At 33.1% G+C, this 17,687-nt stretch overlaps 1 protein-coding gene across 2 annotated transcripts in view; it reads right to left on the minus strand.

The window, feature by feature from the left end:
• Window positions 1-17,687, minus strand: part of AGMO (alkylglycerol monooxygenase) — a 284,977-nt gene that overhangs the window by 165,701 nt on the left and 101,589 nt on the right. For both annotated transcript variants that reach the window (XM_004676735.2, XM_012720743.1), the window contains exon 5: window positions 3,441-3,544. In XM_004676735.2, coding sequence (XP_004676792.1) covers window positions 3,441-3,544 — 104 coding nt within the window. The remainder of the gene's footprint in view (window positions 1-3,440; window positions 3,545-17,687) is intronic.

Consider the following 17,687-nt stretch of genomic DNA (forward strand, 5'->3'; position numbering starts at 1 on the left):
GTATATATTGTTGTTCAAGTTGTTCCAGATTTTGGTCTTTGGGGGCTCTTGCAGGTTGGCTCCTATGTTCTTTTGACATAGCACATTCTTTATTTTTCATGCACTTCTGTAGTTATGTTTTGAATATAAAACTGTAGCATTCAGGTATTTTAACCACAAAGTTGGAAGAACATGAAATTTAATATGGACACTATTATACATTACATAATGTCCAAGAGTCTAGACACATTTTATTATTTGCAAAGTAAAGAGACTGTCATACTTAAGGCATTACGAGTTTCCTCCACTATCTAAAAACTTTCCTAATCCAAAATGGCGTAAAGAAAAGTAGCAACTACCATTAATCTATATGAAAACAGTTTTTGAGCATTCCCAGACCCCAAAAGTAACCTTCCAAATCATTCTACAACACATAAAATCTAAAATTAAACTAACATATAATAAATATGTACATATAAGTAATATGTACATAGCCTGTATAAAGTATTCTCAGGAACAGAGCTGGGCTGTGGCACTGGCACTCTGTCTGCTGCATTGCCTTGTAATAGTTGCTGCAAAACAAATGCTGAAGGTTTTTCAATTTTATTTTTTGCCTTTTTTCACAAAAGCAAAAATCCTTTTGGATTTGATTTGGTTAGCAAAAACAAGTACTAATGTGGGTCTTTCATGAAAGCGAAATGGCTTTATATTCACAAACAGTAGGGGATATTTGAATATTAATTAAGATATGTGATGAAAAATTGAAGCAGCATGCACAATCTTAGTCTGCACAGTACAGTAAATAAGACTCATTTAAAATGGCATTCTACCTATGCAAATCTCTTTGGATGAGTAATATTAAATGTAAGCCTAAAATTGCCTAAAAATATGGTAGAAATTCTTGAAAGCTGAAATCTTATGTTTAAATGACAGATCTGGCAATCTACTTTTCATATTGCTATCAAATAAAAGCACTCAGAACTTAATTTTGCCATTTATTTCACAAATCAATTTTCTTTTCAAAGACATGACCCATATGTATTTGCCTTACATAACATTGCTAACAGAAAATCTTAAAAGTTCAAAGAACATAGACTTGACACATACCCTTTAGTTTTAATGTCTAAAGAGAAAGAGAGAGAGAGAGAAAGAGAGAGAGAGAGAGAGAGACCTATCATAGATCCTTAAAGTGGCTATTCCTTCTTGTAACAGAACTACTAATGTTAGACAAGAATCCAGACTGGTTTATACTCCCTAACTTTTATTCACCAAACTCCAGATCCTCCTACTCCTCACCTCCTAAATTTAGCAACTTGTGATCCATTCCCTATTTTTATTTATTTTTAAATTTAGCATATCCTTGTCCTTGGCAAATGATACCAGGTTGGAAAGTGGATTTGTTTTGGTAACAAATAGGTTAAAATCTTATATTATAGCTAGATTTTCATTAATTTGTTACATTGGATACAGTGACTTAACAGATAGAAAGGAACAAGGATAAAGATGAAATTTATCCTTGCCAGATGTCTGACAACTTGGCAATGTACAATACCATGTGATATAATGAGTCCCACTGAGACTCATTGTATAGCTTTTAGAATAATGTTTGAATATATTATCTCCAAGATTTCTTCTAGTTCTGAGATGATTACTCATAATGACTTTCCTTTGATGATATGTCAGTCTGTTGATTTTCTAAATATATCAATTTCTCTAAATATATCGATTTCTCTAAATATATCGCTACTTCAAAAACAGCATCATCCCTTCTTTGAGATGTTCTGCCTTGACAGATGCAATCACTGACAAAGAGAAATGTGTAAGTCAAGTAAGAAAAAGAAACCAAGAAGCAATTATTTGAAGTAATTATTTATTATTTTTTTAAAGGGAGATGTGCAGTATCATTTACTTTCACCTAGGGCTTTTTCTTCCCTCCTGTTATCAGAACCCAAGATCATTCATAAGCCATGTAGCAGTAAAATAGGTCATAGAGTATTTTCTTCCTCATTTCCTCACCAACAGTTATAGCACAGACTATAGCTTATCTATCTATCCATCTGCACTTGTGTGCACATATGTATATACTAATCTTACACATTAGCAGTAATATGTGAACTAGTCTTATTTGTGAAAGTCAATATAGAAACACTGAGAGGATGTATCAGAGAGGTTAACTAACAATGTGGAGCCCACAGTAAAGTTGATGAGTTCAAGATCTACTCCTCCCTTTACTTATTTTGGAACTGAACTATGCACTCAGTTCCACAATTTTCAATTGAGAATTATGATAGTTCTCAATAAAGAACAAATGAATTAATCCATAGAAAGGCCTTAGAATATTGTTCTATACATTAAACGTACTCAATAAATAAGTACTTTGTGACTATAATGTATAAAACAAATATTAGATCATAAAATGTACAGTTAGTAAATAGCTTATTGATGAATGATTTCATACATCAATAATTGATTTTCTAGATTACCGTTAACATGTATTTTGGGGGGCTTCTCTGGTGACACAAGGAGGTAATATCAGTACTACCAAGCTATCCCCAGCCACTGCAGCATGAGTTCCATCCCTGACCAAGGAGCTGACCCACATGGCACAGCAGACCTGTCTTGCGTCTTGCCCACAGCTCCCCTCAGCAGTATGTTTCAGTAGATCTGTCAGTTCTGCTCCCCACTTTGTCTTTAGTGAATCCTTTCACCCACACACATCTGGTCTATAGCCCAGCTCTTCTATGCATAAAAAAATGAAATAAATCTTTAAAGTTCCCTGTGGTTAACACACACACACACATACACACACACACACACACACATTGTGGTTCTTGGGTTCTTGTATTTTGGAGAATTAAGAAGACCTAAGAGGGGATAATTACAGATACAGGAAATTACCAGTGAATCAGGAAGCCCTTAAACTAGAGACTATTTGTGATATTTTTCAGTCTTGCCATTTCTTCATGTGAAAATATTTTAGATGCTAATTTTTGTTGAGCATCATACTAAAACTGTAATGTTTAAATAAAAAAAAATAAGTAGATTTGATGTGGGCATGAAGAAATGAAAATTAATCAATGCTTTTTAGAAAGCATTTTTAAATGTTTCTAAAGAAATCTTTGTTCGCATATATTTGAATTGAGATATATTGCCTGTATTATCATCACCATTTCCCACTGGTAATAAATAACCAGATAAAAAAATAATCAGACCATTTTCTCACCTTACTGTGTACCTCAAGGTTAGACTTTGGGTCTAATAAAAGACTACTATTGGAAAACACCACTTGCTTCAAGTATGTCTGACTTTACGGAGTAGAAAGAAACATTTTTCTGTCTGCCTCACAAAATAGAAAGACGTGCTTTAATAAAACACCTATTAGTTTATTCTAAGGAAATAGAGTGTTCAGTCTTTTAGAAATAAATTGTATTATCACATTTATTTAGTTTCTTGCAACTTACCCAGGAAGTATATACTTGGAAGACAGATTGTCTTAGTGCTGTGGATAAGTTATAGTCTTCAGAACTGTGGTGTGTTTGGTGTCCAGCCCACATAATATTAACCTCTGAAAAACATATAATTGAAATTAGTTATAAGATTAATTTATGAGGGAGAGAGAAGACAGAGAGGTGAAAACAGGAAGGGGAAGAACACACTAAGGTTGACTAAGGTTGCCAGAAAGGGGATGTGGTGGGTTAGGGTTCTACTGGGGCTTAGGTGGTGGGTGTGGTGAAATAAAATAAAATATAGAGGTGCAAAACTATATCCCTAATACAAATACTAAGGTGTTAATCAAACATTACTACAAAATATATAACTAGCTATATCTATCTATACATATAAACATTTCATATTTTATAATTACAGTTTTGTTTGTTTTTAAGGTGGGAGAGACTGGAATCTAGTCTAAGATGTCCAGGAAAACATAATAAATATTTCTTAAAATAAAAATAAATCAGGACCCCTGGCGGCACAAGGGGTTCAGTCTCAGCACTACAGAAGCTATCAGTGGCCACTGCAGCATGTGTTTGACTGCAGGCCAGGGAGCTGACCCACATGGTGGAGCAGAACTCTCCTGACTCACCTACTGCTCCCCTCAGCAGTGTATTTCTACAGCCTGCCTGTTGTATTCCTCTTCTGTCTCTGCTGAATGCTCTCACCCCTCTCCACCATCCTGCACCTCTGGCCAACACCCCATTTCTTGTATGCATAAATAAAATAAATCTCCAAAAGAGAATAAAAATATATTAATAAGTGAATTATGAGAACAAGAAAAAAAATTTCCATGTATGTATCTCTGTTGAGTAAAGAGGAAAAACCTGGAACATCTCTGAAAAAGCCTGCCAGTATTATAATTAAAATAAACAGTTTTAGATCACTTTTGGAAGAACTTTGAGAAGCAGAGGAGGTAAAAATGACAAATAAAAAAACATGAAACAAAGCCAATAAATATGTAATATATAATGAAATGCATTCAACAGTGTGAAATGACTTCCTAAATTTATATTTTACTGACATATTGCTACATTGTCAGATCACAAAAAAATTTTCTGGTAATGTTGTAACAATATATCCCATAGATACAGATGATTTTTCAGAATATAATAATGTATTTCTAATTAAGAATAATACTCTGATGGAAGAAACTGTTTCATAAATTTCAGGATGAAATGTTACTTAATAATCTTGCCTGATGACTTTTTTAAGAAATTTCAAAAACCTGTATATTGAAAGAAGAGGTGAAGCAAAGTAATATGTGTGCCTAATACTTAAAGTTTCATTTACTTACAGAAATGTATTAGTTGGTAGGTACATGTAGTTCTTCTCATACTTATCAAAATACTACACCATTTCTAAAATTGTTTCACATAATTATTTTGTCTTCAAAACAAAAAAGGAAATTTAAGATGCTTATTTCATCATATATTATGTAGTTGCCATTATATTGCTCTGTGATTACAATTCCCTCAAAAAGGAGAGTTGCTAGTTGCTTTTTTTATTTTATTCAACAAATGTCACTATTATAACCCTGTAAGCAGGTGGAAGAGAACAAATCCAATTTATTTTGGTCTGCCTATATTTTTTCATTCCATCCATTTTTAAAATTACTGTTAGAATTGTATATTAAAATGCTACATTCTATGCTATCCAACTAAGGGATTGTTTTTGGTCAAACAACTTGTTTTACTTAGTCTTTTACTACACATTTAGTAACTAGAACTAATAATGTGATGCAATTATTATATCCCTACAGTGTAAACTAGAAGTGAATTCTTTTTTGGTTTGAATGGAAATGAAGAGTGAAATTAAAAGAAATAATGAGCTTTGGTGTTTTTCAGTTGCCTTATACTTACAGTTAAAATACATGGCACGTGGCAGAATAATTTGTTAGAGGCTTTTATGAAAACCACGAATTAAATCTGAGTAGACTTTATGGACATTTATTTCAGAAATGAAAGATATCCAGACAAAGCTGTGTAGAAAGTTACCCAACACAATTTACAAAACCTTTTTGTAAACAAATGATAGTTCACAGATGTAAAAAAAGACAATTCTGTGAGAAGGAAGCATATGGGTAGGATTGAATCTTACATTCCAATCAGAAGTTGTTTCTATTAAAAACATATTTTCAGGCCCTCCCTGGTGGTGCAGTAGGTTGAAGCACAGCACTGAGAAGCTAAAGCCACTTCCACATGAGTTCGATTCCTGCCTGCCCCGGAGGTGACCACATGGCATGGCAGACCTCTCCTGACCCGTCCGCTGCTCCCCTCAGCGGTGTACTTCATCAATCTGCCTGTTCTGCTCCCCACTCTGTCTATGGTGAAGCCTCTCACCATCCCTGAGCCTCTGACCTGTACCCCAGTTCTGTATGCACAAATAAATAAATCTTAAAAAAAAAAACATATTTTCAACTGGGGTATTTTCATTAATATAAGTATTTATGTAATTCCAAAAATGATTAGTTGCTATTTTACACATTTGTAATATTCACAATTATTATTATTATATTATTATTATTATATTATATTTCTCCCTAAGTTATTTCAGAAATAGATAGAAATGAGAATTACTTCAACATGATGTTTTCTGACTCTTCCTAGATACCATGCTTAAAATAACTAAGAACTTGAATCTCTGGTTTATTGATTAGCCCACACACCTATAATAGAGATAGACAAAGAATCATTTTGTAATTTACATCTTCAAATTATATAAAAGTTTATTAATAGATGATATTCTTGATGAATCTCCTAAGTCTTTTAAAACTTCTTAGAGATTGAGCCTTTGTTTAGAAATCTAAACCCATTTCTCTTCAGAAATACCTATTATGGAACATTTCATCAACCTATCATTTACAAACTTCAATACAAGCAAAATAATGGTCTGTTTTGTTGAACCTTGTAAGATTTGTGTTAAAAATTCATCTTAATGTATCCACATTATGAGTTCACAAGAGGATAAACTAATGAGATGAGTTTTAATAAGAACATAATAATGTATATTGGGACCACTTCCTGATAACCTCTACAGGAGCTGTGTGGAACAAGAAATCCACAAAGGTGGAGGTTAAAGACCTGTCTCTTTAGTTGTTTTAAAAGCATTTACTTCCTATCACAAACTGTGTGTAACACAAACCTTCATTCAATGAAATACAGCTGTATAAACAGGGAGCAGTAACTGGATCTTACTGCCTTATACCTCTCACTTTTTAGAACTGGGGGAAACAAGAAGAAATACAAGATTTTTTTTCTCACAGCTATATTCAGCTTACTTGAAATAAAATGAATGGTTACAAGACATATTTTGTGATTACAAAAATAAGTCTTATAGAAAACTGTTCCAGTAGACCTTTTATAAACTAAATAAGAAAAAGTTCATAGGTTATTCATACATATGTTCATCTTCCTTAATACTTACATTGATAAATTGTTAGTTTTAAGATATAAAAGCAAATATTAAAAAGGAAAAATGACATTATTCATAAGAAACCTCTTCCTGTAGTTACCATAACTACAAGTAGTGAACACTAATTTTTACTCCGTATAAAAAAATTATTGATTATACAGACATATGTTATTATAGCTCTTCATTGCTATAAGTGAAAACAGTATGAGCCTTCTAGTGTCCAATGCAGATCTGTTTAAATATATTTTAATACTAATCAATTATTATTTTTAGCCAAAATTTAATGTAATGGTTGTGTATATTATATTCATGAGCTTGTCAAATTTTTTTGTATTTTTTTAAAAACAAGGGATAATTTACATAAAATGAGATCCTTCCTTTTTAATATTCAATTCTATGATTTTTACCAAACAAATACAATTATATAATCAACACCATAATTAAGATACAAAGTCATTTTGATCTCCCCCTAAAAGTTTTTCCCCCTAAAAGTTTTTGTATTCATGGAAAAAGATGGGTCCCTGATTCCAGTTAGGAGATTCTGGATTTAAATTGAAATGTAGTGAGGTGAAACTCTTACAGTCATGTGAGGGTGAGTGTGTTTTGAATGTGGAATAAATACTTTAAACATTTTTAATCAGTGTGATCGGGAGGGCTGTCTATGGGTGTGGGCTCTAGGATGACCTGCAATGTTTCTTGCCTACTGGTTTTCATACTCTTGCATAATCACTTCTCCGAGTTTTCGCTGAATTTATTGACTCCTTTCTAGTGAGTATAATTTTTAAAAAGAGGGATGGATTTTATTAGGTTGCAAAAAGATAGTCACTCAAGTCCTGAATGCTTTCTGATACCACTGCTTGCTCTGTCTGAGCAAAGTAGGTAGCAATGTTGTGAGCTGCCCCTTGTAGAAGAACACACGTCTAGGAACTAGGCAAAATCTCAATCTAGCAAGGAACCAAGGTCCTCGATTGAATCTCTGCAAAGAACTGAATCCTGCTATAAAACATGTAAGTGAGGTTGGAAGTAGATCCTCCCCTAGTAGAGCCTTCAGACAGCGCCAGAGCAGGCAGACAGCTTAATTGTTTAACTGCAATCTTATGGCAAATCTTGATCAATATGGATTCATCTTAATGTGTTTGGATTTCTGACAAAGAAGCCGTGAGTCACAGCAGATAATTAATATGTTAAACAAGTTCCCTGGACCTTACCTCATTTACAGTCCCCAGCATCTACTGATTTGATTTCTTCCTTATAATCTTTCCTTTATTGATAATGTCATAAAAATGAGTGGGACAGTTTTTATCCCTTGGAGTCTAGTTTCTTTCACTTACATAATACATTATATATCCCTCCATTTTGTTGTGCTTATCAGTAGCCTGATCTTTTGTTTGCTGAGTAGTATTCCATTCATATGGCTCTATAACATTTGTTTTGTTTTTACACATTAAGTAGTTGAAAACACTCCAGCGGTTTCCATGTTTTGACAATCACAAACAAAGCATCTATTAGTGTTATAAAACAGACTTTCTATGAGTCTATGTTTTTATTCCTACTGGGTAAATATATAGGAGTTATGACAGACTACTAAGCTGCATGAGATGTTTAAATTTAGCTTGTTAAGAAACTGTCAAATATTTTACAAAATGTCTATGGCTTTTCTTTTTAAAAATTTCTTATTTTATTATTAATTTATATATCTATTTACCACCAAATGCAGCATAAGAAAGTTAAATTTATCCCATGTCCCTGGAAATACCTGACAGTATTAGTTTTATTTTCATCTATTTTATTTATTTCATATACCTTCTAATAGGTATAAAATGGTTATTATATTTAAACCTTAATTTGCATGCCATATTGCTTGACAATAATTTCCTTTACTTGTGCTTATTTTCCATTTAAATATTTTCTTTAACCCACCTACTCAAAACAAAATCACATTTTAGTTGGGCTGCCTTCTTATTAATAAATTTGGAAAGATTCTTATATACTCTACATACAGGTCCTTTATTAGTTATGTGATTTGCATATTTTTTTCTAAACATTGGCTTACCTTTTCATTTTTTAAGTGTCTTATTAAAACCAAAAGATTTAGCTTTGATGAAATCTAGCTTACATACTAAAGTGTAATAAAAAGATATTTTGTGTATATAAAATGCCTATCGGAATTATATTTGGGAAATGTTTCAAAAAGAGAAATTAGTAATTCTTTAGAAAGAAACAAAGTCTTTATGCACTAAAAATTTGGAATGTATCTAAATAAGTTTCTATTCTCATATTTTGTTACCTGTGGTATGAAGAAAAATAACCTTGTAGGTTAATCTGAAACATAAGCAAAGTTCTATTAAAAATTTTCACACCTATATGATATTTATTTATTCTTCAATATTGGGTAAGCCAGCAAGTCTTCTGGAATCCCTGGTAATAATATTGCCTTCACTCATAATTTAGAAAACCTGTTAGTTATGAGAGAAGAAATGCTATTTGTAAAGGGTAGTGGTGCTTTGCACCAAGAAAGATATGTTAATAACACTTTATGCAACTTTTAGCATATTTGTGAGATGACTATGGGACATAAAAATTTGAGTTACTTAGCTCAAATTTTTTTACTTTATAATTATTAAAAGTAAAGCTGAAAGGAAAAAGGATAATGATTTATTAAAGGGCTAAAAGGCCTTTTGCTCTTTCTGTAGTAACTTATTTAATACATTAACTTTTCTCTTGGATTTTTTACTGTTGGGAAATGGCAGTGATTGTGTCCAAGCATTCTGTGGGCCACATAAGATACATATTTGGTAATTTCCAATAAGTGAAGGATACTAGAAGGTCAAAACAAACTGTTAAATGATGGTCATAAACCTCTGAAATTCAAACAACTGCTTAAAGCGTTTTTTAAAAAATCTAACATTATAAGAAAATGAACTGTTTAGTTTTGTAATGAAAGCAAAGGTCATTGTGAATTTGAAGATATGAGATATAAGTTAATCTTTTTTAAGTTTGTTCCATTTCTTGCTAACTGATGAACAAAACTACAGCTTCATTTACTTCCCACAGCAGATAAAGAAATTATGATGAAAAATTTATGACATTGCTAATTCATTCAGTAAGAGAGACTGATGTTCTCTGTTGTGTCTTTTAAATAATCTGCTCTTTGTCCAAATAAATGTCAAAATGCAAGTTACTTTATCTCTATCTAGAAGTTAGAGAATAGTGAAAATAGACTGGTAAGTTGTCTAGGATCCGTATTTTTTAAACACATTTTTCATGTATCCAGATATTCAGTCAGCATCAAAAAACCTAGTCATCTAAAGGACTGATCAGGCCCCTCCCTGGTGGGGCAACTGCTTAAAGCACTGCACTGCAAAGCTAGCCACATCTTCAGTGTGGGTTTGATCCCTGGCCAGGAAGGTTACCCACATGGTGAAGCAGACCTTTTCTGTCTCGCACACTGCTCCCCTCATCTGTGTACTTCAATAACCTTCCTGTTCTGCTCCCCACTCTGTCTCTGGTGAATCCTCTCACCGTCCCTGGTCCTCTGGCCTATACACCAGCTCTATATGCATAAAAATAAATAAATAAAAAATAAAAGACTGATCAGACATTTCCCTTTGTATACAGATGCTTGCCCATATTAAATCATCTTTCTAAGTGAGGTAAGAAATGATGGCAAAAATTGTCACAAACACTAGGTAGTCACTGTACTATTTCTAAAAATCACATTAATATATTTTATTTTTTTTCTTGATGTTCACATGGAAGGTTTTAGGCTACGGCAAGCATGTTTAAAATGGGGGGTCTACCACATATTTATATTCTTTCAAATTTTAAGCAAAACAACTTTTTACTATAAAACTGAAAAACAACCTTTAGGCCTTTATACAGTCCTCTCAATCAAAGTCTGCTTAAATGAAATGCAAAAGAAACTTTGAATATTTATTATTATTTAAACAAATGATAACAGAAATCACATTGATTAAATGTTATTGCTATGAAAGATAAAAAGAATTAGAGAAAGATGGCTTGAAAGTAAAGATCTGAGGAGGCATATGGAGGAGAGAGATTTATGAAGAAGCAGCCAAGTTTGCTTCTCAGCTTTGCACTTATACCAAGGACTTAGGGGATATGGAAGGAGATACTTGAAAGAGATGTGGAAGAGAGACCTGTGGGGAGGCTGACAATGGCAGCCTTTACCTTGATTTGTATTTTGACTTTGCTCCTTTTCTTCCAGAATTACCTGGTCTTTTCTGCCTTCTTCCTCTGGGTTGCCACCAGAAGGTGCCTTAGACTTGAGTAGGATTTACGGCCTCATTGGCCCAGCTTTGGGCCAACCCAATTTGGCTGGATATTTGCCCATGAGTGGGTAGGTGACTTAATTAGAAACTATTATCTCTTTCTATTTCACACTAATTCTATTGAAGGTCTTTTTAAAAAAATGCTATTACTATGTACTGTAATAAGAATAACTAACATTTATTTTAATATTTTTAAACATGATTGTATGATTTCACAATTTTGAAAAGATCATACTTGGTAGTTATGATTTTTAAATTCATTTGGGAAACTTTAAGAAATATGATTTGAAAAGATTATATTTAAGTTGTGGATTCTGAAAAATAAAGAGTTAGCACTAGTTTATTGGAAACCTACTATGTGCAAATATTTTTGTACATATTATGATGAAGTATAAAGACAAACAACAAGAATCTCTTAAAGAACCTACCACCAAGGAGAAAGAAAATAATTTATATAACCATCCATATATATATATATATTTATGTAATATATATACATTATATTTATGTATCTAATTATATTATATTATGTATATCTTTATATTATGTATATTATATTTATAACACATACATATTGCATAAATATAAATGTGTGCATATATACACATGCACACATAATGCATTACGACTCAGCTATAAAAAAATAAACCTTGCCATTGGGGACAATATGGATAGAACTGGGGTATAACACTCTGTGAAATAAGTCAAAGTGAGAAAAAAAAATACTATGTGATTTCACTATTATGGGGAATATAGAGAAACAAATCAATGTATAGACAAAAATAAATTCAAACAAATCCTAGTAATCTGACTAGAGAAAAGAGGCAACAAGGGCCCTCCCTGGTGGCGCAGCGGGCTAAAGCACAGCACTAAGAAGCTGAAACCACTTCCGCATGAGTTCGATTCCCGCCTGCCCCAGAGGTGACCACATGGCGTGGCAGACCTCTCCTGACCCGCCCGCTGCTCCCCTCAGCAGTGTACTTCATCGATCTGCCTGTTCTGCTCCCCACTCTGTCTTTGGTGAAGTCTTTCGCCACCCCTGAGTCTCTGGCCTATACCCCAGTTCTGTATGCACAAATAAATAAATCTTAAAAAAAAAAGAAAAGAGGCAACAAGACAAAGAGGGCTGTGCTCAGGACTGTCATGAGCTTTAATTCAATGCACTGTCACTATCTTTCTTCTCTCAGTGTCATCATTCTCCATCGACCTTTCTACATATATTTGCTGTGTGTGTTAATACTGGCCAAGAACAAATAGTCATTTACATTGATTGTTCATCAGTTCAGCTTATACTTCTTTGGCCATAATCGATGGGCCTTGGAATCTGCTCAAAGATCCAGATATTGATGATTCATGCAAAGAATTATGATTACAATAATTATGTTACAAAGCTGAAGTATTCTTAAGTGGTATGAACACTGAAACTTCCAGAAATTCATCTGTCCAGAGAAGATAGGATAGTGAATACGTATTTGGTTATGGAGATTCCCTACACTTCCACTATGTAGGAAAATAGTCTTCTCTGCAGGACTAATTTATCTGCCTGCAGAAGTTGACAGAAATAGATAAAAATACATTGAAATAAATGTTATCATGGTTATATTTTAAAATAATTATGAATTTGAAAATGTTTATTTCTCATGAAAATCATTGCTAATTTAATAACAAATCTGCACTTGGTTGTTGGTTGTTAGCAGTAATATTAATGTCATGATTTAAATTTTGGTGCAGTTAGTGATTTTATCAAAAGACACGATATAATCACAGGAATACTTTCAAGGGAATCTGTATGCAGTCTATACACTAAAAGGAAGAAATCCCCTACAGCATTTAATAACATGTATTTGACATTCATAATGATCCAACTAGCACAATCAGGGGGCAGAAATCACAGAACACTGTCTTTATGTCAATAGAATTAGCTAGGATTGGCAAGCACTCTTACAACACTCTTTCTGTGTGGTGTGCTCGCCTGTGGAGAGACACAATGAACTTCTGCTATATTATACTTGGAAAATGATTTATATAATTTGTCTTTACAAGTTACAGAATCCAAGAACAAATAACCTCCAAAGTTTGAAAAGAGAACAACACAAAGAAGGGAAAGAAATAGGAAAAAGAAAAACAGAAATTGTCACATGGTGGGACCTGAGCCAGGAGTATGACCCTAGCCTTAGAAGCCACTGCTCTCTCTACATTCCTCGGGGCCATGATGACAAATGCTTAACCCTTAAGAAAGATTCCTGTTCCTCCTGAGTATGCTGGTAGAATTAGTGCCTGAGTACTGTATTATCACTTTAAATTGATAATACAGAAGAGAGCAACTACTATAGAAATATTATTAGTCTTAGGTTTGCGACCTCTAGATGGTCTAGTGCACACACCCTCCAGACCTGAGAACAAAGAACCACTCCTGCATGTACCCACATTCCCTTTTCTATATATAGTCTTCCTTCAGATGCCACTTGGGAGGCAGCTTTTTCTGAGTACTGACTGCTGTCCTCCCAATGTGGCACCACTTTGCTAATAAAATGCTTCCTTTTGTGTAAATCACCTTTAATTCACTTTGATTTTCAAAATATGAGCAATGTGACTGAGTTAGTTTGTAACAGTCAGGTAAAAGCATAAAAGCAGATAGAAAATGGCACTAAATCCACTAGTTAGAATGTTACTAGAAAAATTACATCTCCTAACAACAAAAACTTATCAGAACCTCTTTGCCAATAACAAATCTGGGCTTCCATTGCCCTTCCACTGTCTTTAACACTGGTTTGTATTGCTTTAAGGACAGGAATATGTTTTCATGTAAGAAATTTTAAGTATTAATAAACTTGCAAAGATTAAGACTGTGTAATAAAGGTGCCGGCTGAATTATAATTGAATGTCCTAGTTAGAACAGCTCTGTCTTTTCCTTGTGAATGGTGTCATGCTAAAAGAGATTAGCATCACCACTGGCTTGAGAAGGCAATTTGCATCCCTGATAGATTTCTTTTTGTGCATTTGGGAACTGCTAGTCCTCACTCTGTTATTAATTCTTGGCGACATATTTTAGAGCTAAATGTTATTTGTTACCTTGATAAATTATTTTGCCCTTTCTTCCATTCCCTTCAAGGAACTCAAATCTAAGTCTATGTCTAGTAAAAAGGATATTGATGACTACAAGGTCTCACTACTACTGGAGGAAGAGAGCATCGTGTGATATTCTTTGATATTTGGACATTTGACAAAGGGTTATATAGGACTGTCACCCATTATTCTATTAGCAGTAACCTTCCTTATAGAAGGAATATTCTCCTTTCATTATCAACTAACTGTGACTCCAGGGCTGTATAACCTTACAACCAAATGTTATCTATTATCTGAATTCAGTATCCTCTACTCAAACTTCCTCTTTCTGATCCTGTAATGTGATTATACTCATTTCCCTCTCTCCAACCCCAAGATTCCATCAGCTACTCTCTTAAGTTCACTGAAGTACCAGCATCTTCCTGTCCTACCCAATACCTGCTTTTCCTAGATTTCCAAAATCTGCTTTCCTATGTATGTTAGTATATAATCAGCAGATGTCACTCACAGTCTTGTGTAGGGAATGAATGAGCAAACTGCTACCATGGACCAAATCCAGGCACACCTGCTTTGTACAGTCAGCAAGCTAAGAATTGCTTTTACATTTTTAAATGACTGAAATAAAAAGAACAACAGCTTATATCACAGAAAGTTAATTTAAAGTATGTATCCCCCCTCATTCTCTTTCTCATAACATTTCTTTTCTCTGGCCTTTGTGGTGAATACGCTCAACACTTTCAATGATCCCCATCTTGTGCAACCTGTCAAAACATGTTTACCTGTTAAGGACTAAATATGATTTCTTTTAGAAATCCAAATCAATTTTCTCCCACTGTTATTGTATTATCTGTATTTGTCCTAATTCTGTACCCTAGAAATAGTCATTTATTTTGCATTCTTGGTGATTGTACAATTATTTCAATGAAGAAGATTCATCTCATAGCAGTTACCATATATTTGCATAGTGGACACTAAACTATTTTTAATTAAAACCATGCTTACTCAAATAAAACTGGTTTATTTGAACAACCAATCAACTATTTGAAAATTCACATATTATTATTAGTACAATTGACATTTTCTTAAATTTGTTTTTGTTTACACAAATTGCTTCACCCTAATTTTAGTCTTATCCAAATAACCTACTATACAAATATGGTCACTTGGCCCTCTTTGTTATGAATCTGTTTTGTTTTTTATTTTCTTACAAGCATCCTGAAGATGATTACTTAATTCATTGTCAGCCATTAATTACTAACTTTATTGTTAATATCACTTAATTCTCTCCAAAATCATTTGTTTCTTTCTTACCAAAACTAAAAGACATCATTTTAGGTCTTGTTGATCCTTTCTGAAACACATGACTACTTCTGTTTCTGTCTTGAAAATATTTTCTTTTAGCTTTAGTAACACCCTTTCTCTCTAGCTCTCTTTCTCTCTTGAGGCTAGGTGCATTTCCATGACTTCTTTCAATGTTCTTATACTTATCCAAAAGTTGACAGTTCCCAAATACCAAATGTCAATCCACAGGTCTCTGCTGGCTTCTGGGTTCAAAGTTGTTGAGGAATTCTATATATACTATAGAGTCGATACATTTATCTTGCTTTCTACTGTCCTAAATTTTTATTTTGTCTTGCTCTATTATCCTTTTGTGCTTAATGGTATCAGCCCTTTAGCCACAAGGCCATGGTGATAAGACTCAGGGAAGACCTCTGTAGCAAGACTAAATTTCAACCCTTTTTTCTATCCCTCAGACCTCTCATTAGCTATTTGTTGAATACCATATAATCAGAACAAAAATCAATATTTCTGAATCAGTGATTTTTTATACTTAGCTTGTGATTTTTTTTTTTTTAAATTGAAGTAACAGCCTCTCCCTGGTGATGCAACGGGTTAAAGCACCACATTATGAAGCTCTCTGAACCCACTGGAGACTAGTTTGATGCCTGGCCAGGGAGCTGACCTACCAAGGCATGGCAAACCTCTCCTGCCTGATGCTCCCCTCAGCAGTGTACTTTGGCAATCTGCCAGTTCTGCTCCCTACTCTGTCACTGATGAATCTTCTCACCACCATACCTCTGGCCTGTACCCCAGTTCGATAAGCATTAAAAAAAAAAACAAAAAAAAAACTTGGAGTAACAATGCACTGTAACATCACTTTCAGTTGTATATAGTTAATGATATATAGAATGAAATATATATAGAATGAAATATGTATACACTACATTATGTTCACTGCTAAAGTCCAGTTTTATCCTTCACCATACATTTGACCAATTCCAACTGATTTACTCACTCCTCTTTTCCTTTCCATTCTCATAACCACTATTTGTTATTATAATATACAAGTTTACTATTGTTTTATTTATTTATTTTATTTTCTCTGTGTACCACACATGAATAAAATCATATGATATTGTCTTTCTCCTTTCTACTTTTCCAAGTATGATATCATCTCGGTCCATTAGTTACAAGGCCAATGGCAGGCTTACATCTCTTTTTTTTAAATAGCTGAGTAGTATTTTATTTTTTATATATATCACATATTCTTAATCCATTCATCAGTCTATGAACACTTATGTCATTTCCAGTTCTTAGTGACTATAATACAGTGAAAAACATGTGTGTATATACTTACATATATATATACACATATGTATATATACACACAAAAACACTATTTTTAAATTATTTTTTTGTATTTTTCATGCAAATAATCCAGAAGTGAGGTAACTGCACCATACACAATTTTTAGTTTTTTGTTTGTTTGTTTTTGAAGAATATTCATACTGCTTTCTCTAATGACTGCATGGTATTGTCTTCTAATAAACTGCAGAACACAGGTCTAAAAATTAGATCTTACTGTTAATAGGAACAATCATCCCTATATAAGAAGATATGAAGAGAAATTTGGAATGAATGACAAAGGTAGCATGAAAAGGCATTACATGTGACGGTCAATAATAAAATTTAAAGTTGTAAAATATTTTTTTTCAGAGATTTGATATTTTAGATATATTCATAAGGAACAGTGTGTGAGAAACTTCCAAACTGAATTTGATATAAATTCTAAAATAATGAGGAGCTTTGATACTAAAAGATTTTCCTTTAACTACCACAAGTATACTAAGTATTATTACTTGGTATATCATTATCTCTCTGGTCCTGAAGTTAGATCATAGAACTTGGAGCCCATCAAACTCCATGCTGTTTTTAGATTTAACCATTTGTAGGATGTAATGACTAGATCAACCTCACTTGTTCACTATTAAACTTGTACTAATATTAATCAATACTAGGAAATATTTAGTTTGATACATTTTAAGACTTAAAAAATGAATCTGATTTTATCATATTTTTCGTATTTAATTTTTAACAGCCTCAATATTAAAAAACCACAACTATAGAAAATACCTTAAAATTTTTAAGATCACTAACTAGAAA

This window comes from Condylura cristata, unplaced genomic scaffold, assembly GCF_000260355.1.
Source record: "Condylura cristata isolate star-nosed mole 26May11 unplaced genomic scaffold, ConCri1.0 scaffold00005, whole genome shotgun sequence".
Classification (NCBI taxonomy): domain Eukaryota; kingdom Metazoa; phylum Chordata; class Mammalia; order Eulipotyphla; family Talpidae; genus Condylura; species Condylura cristata.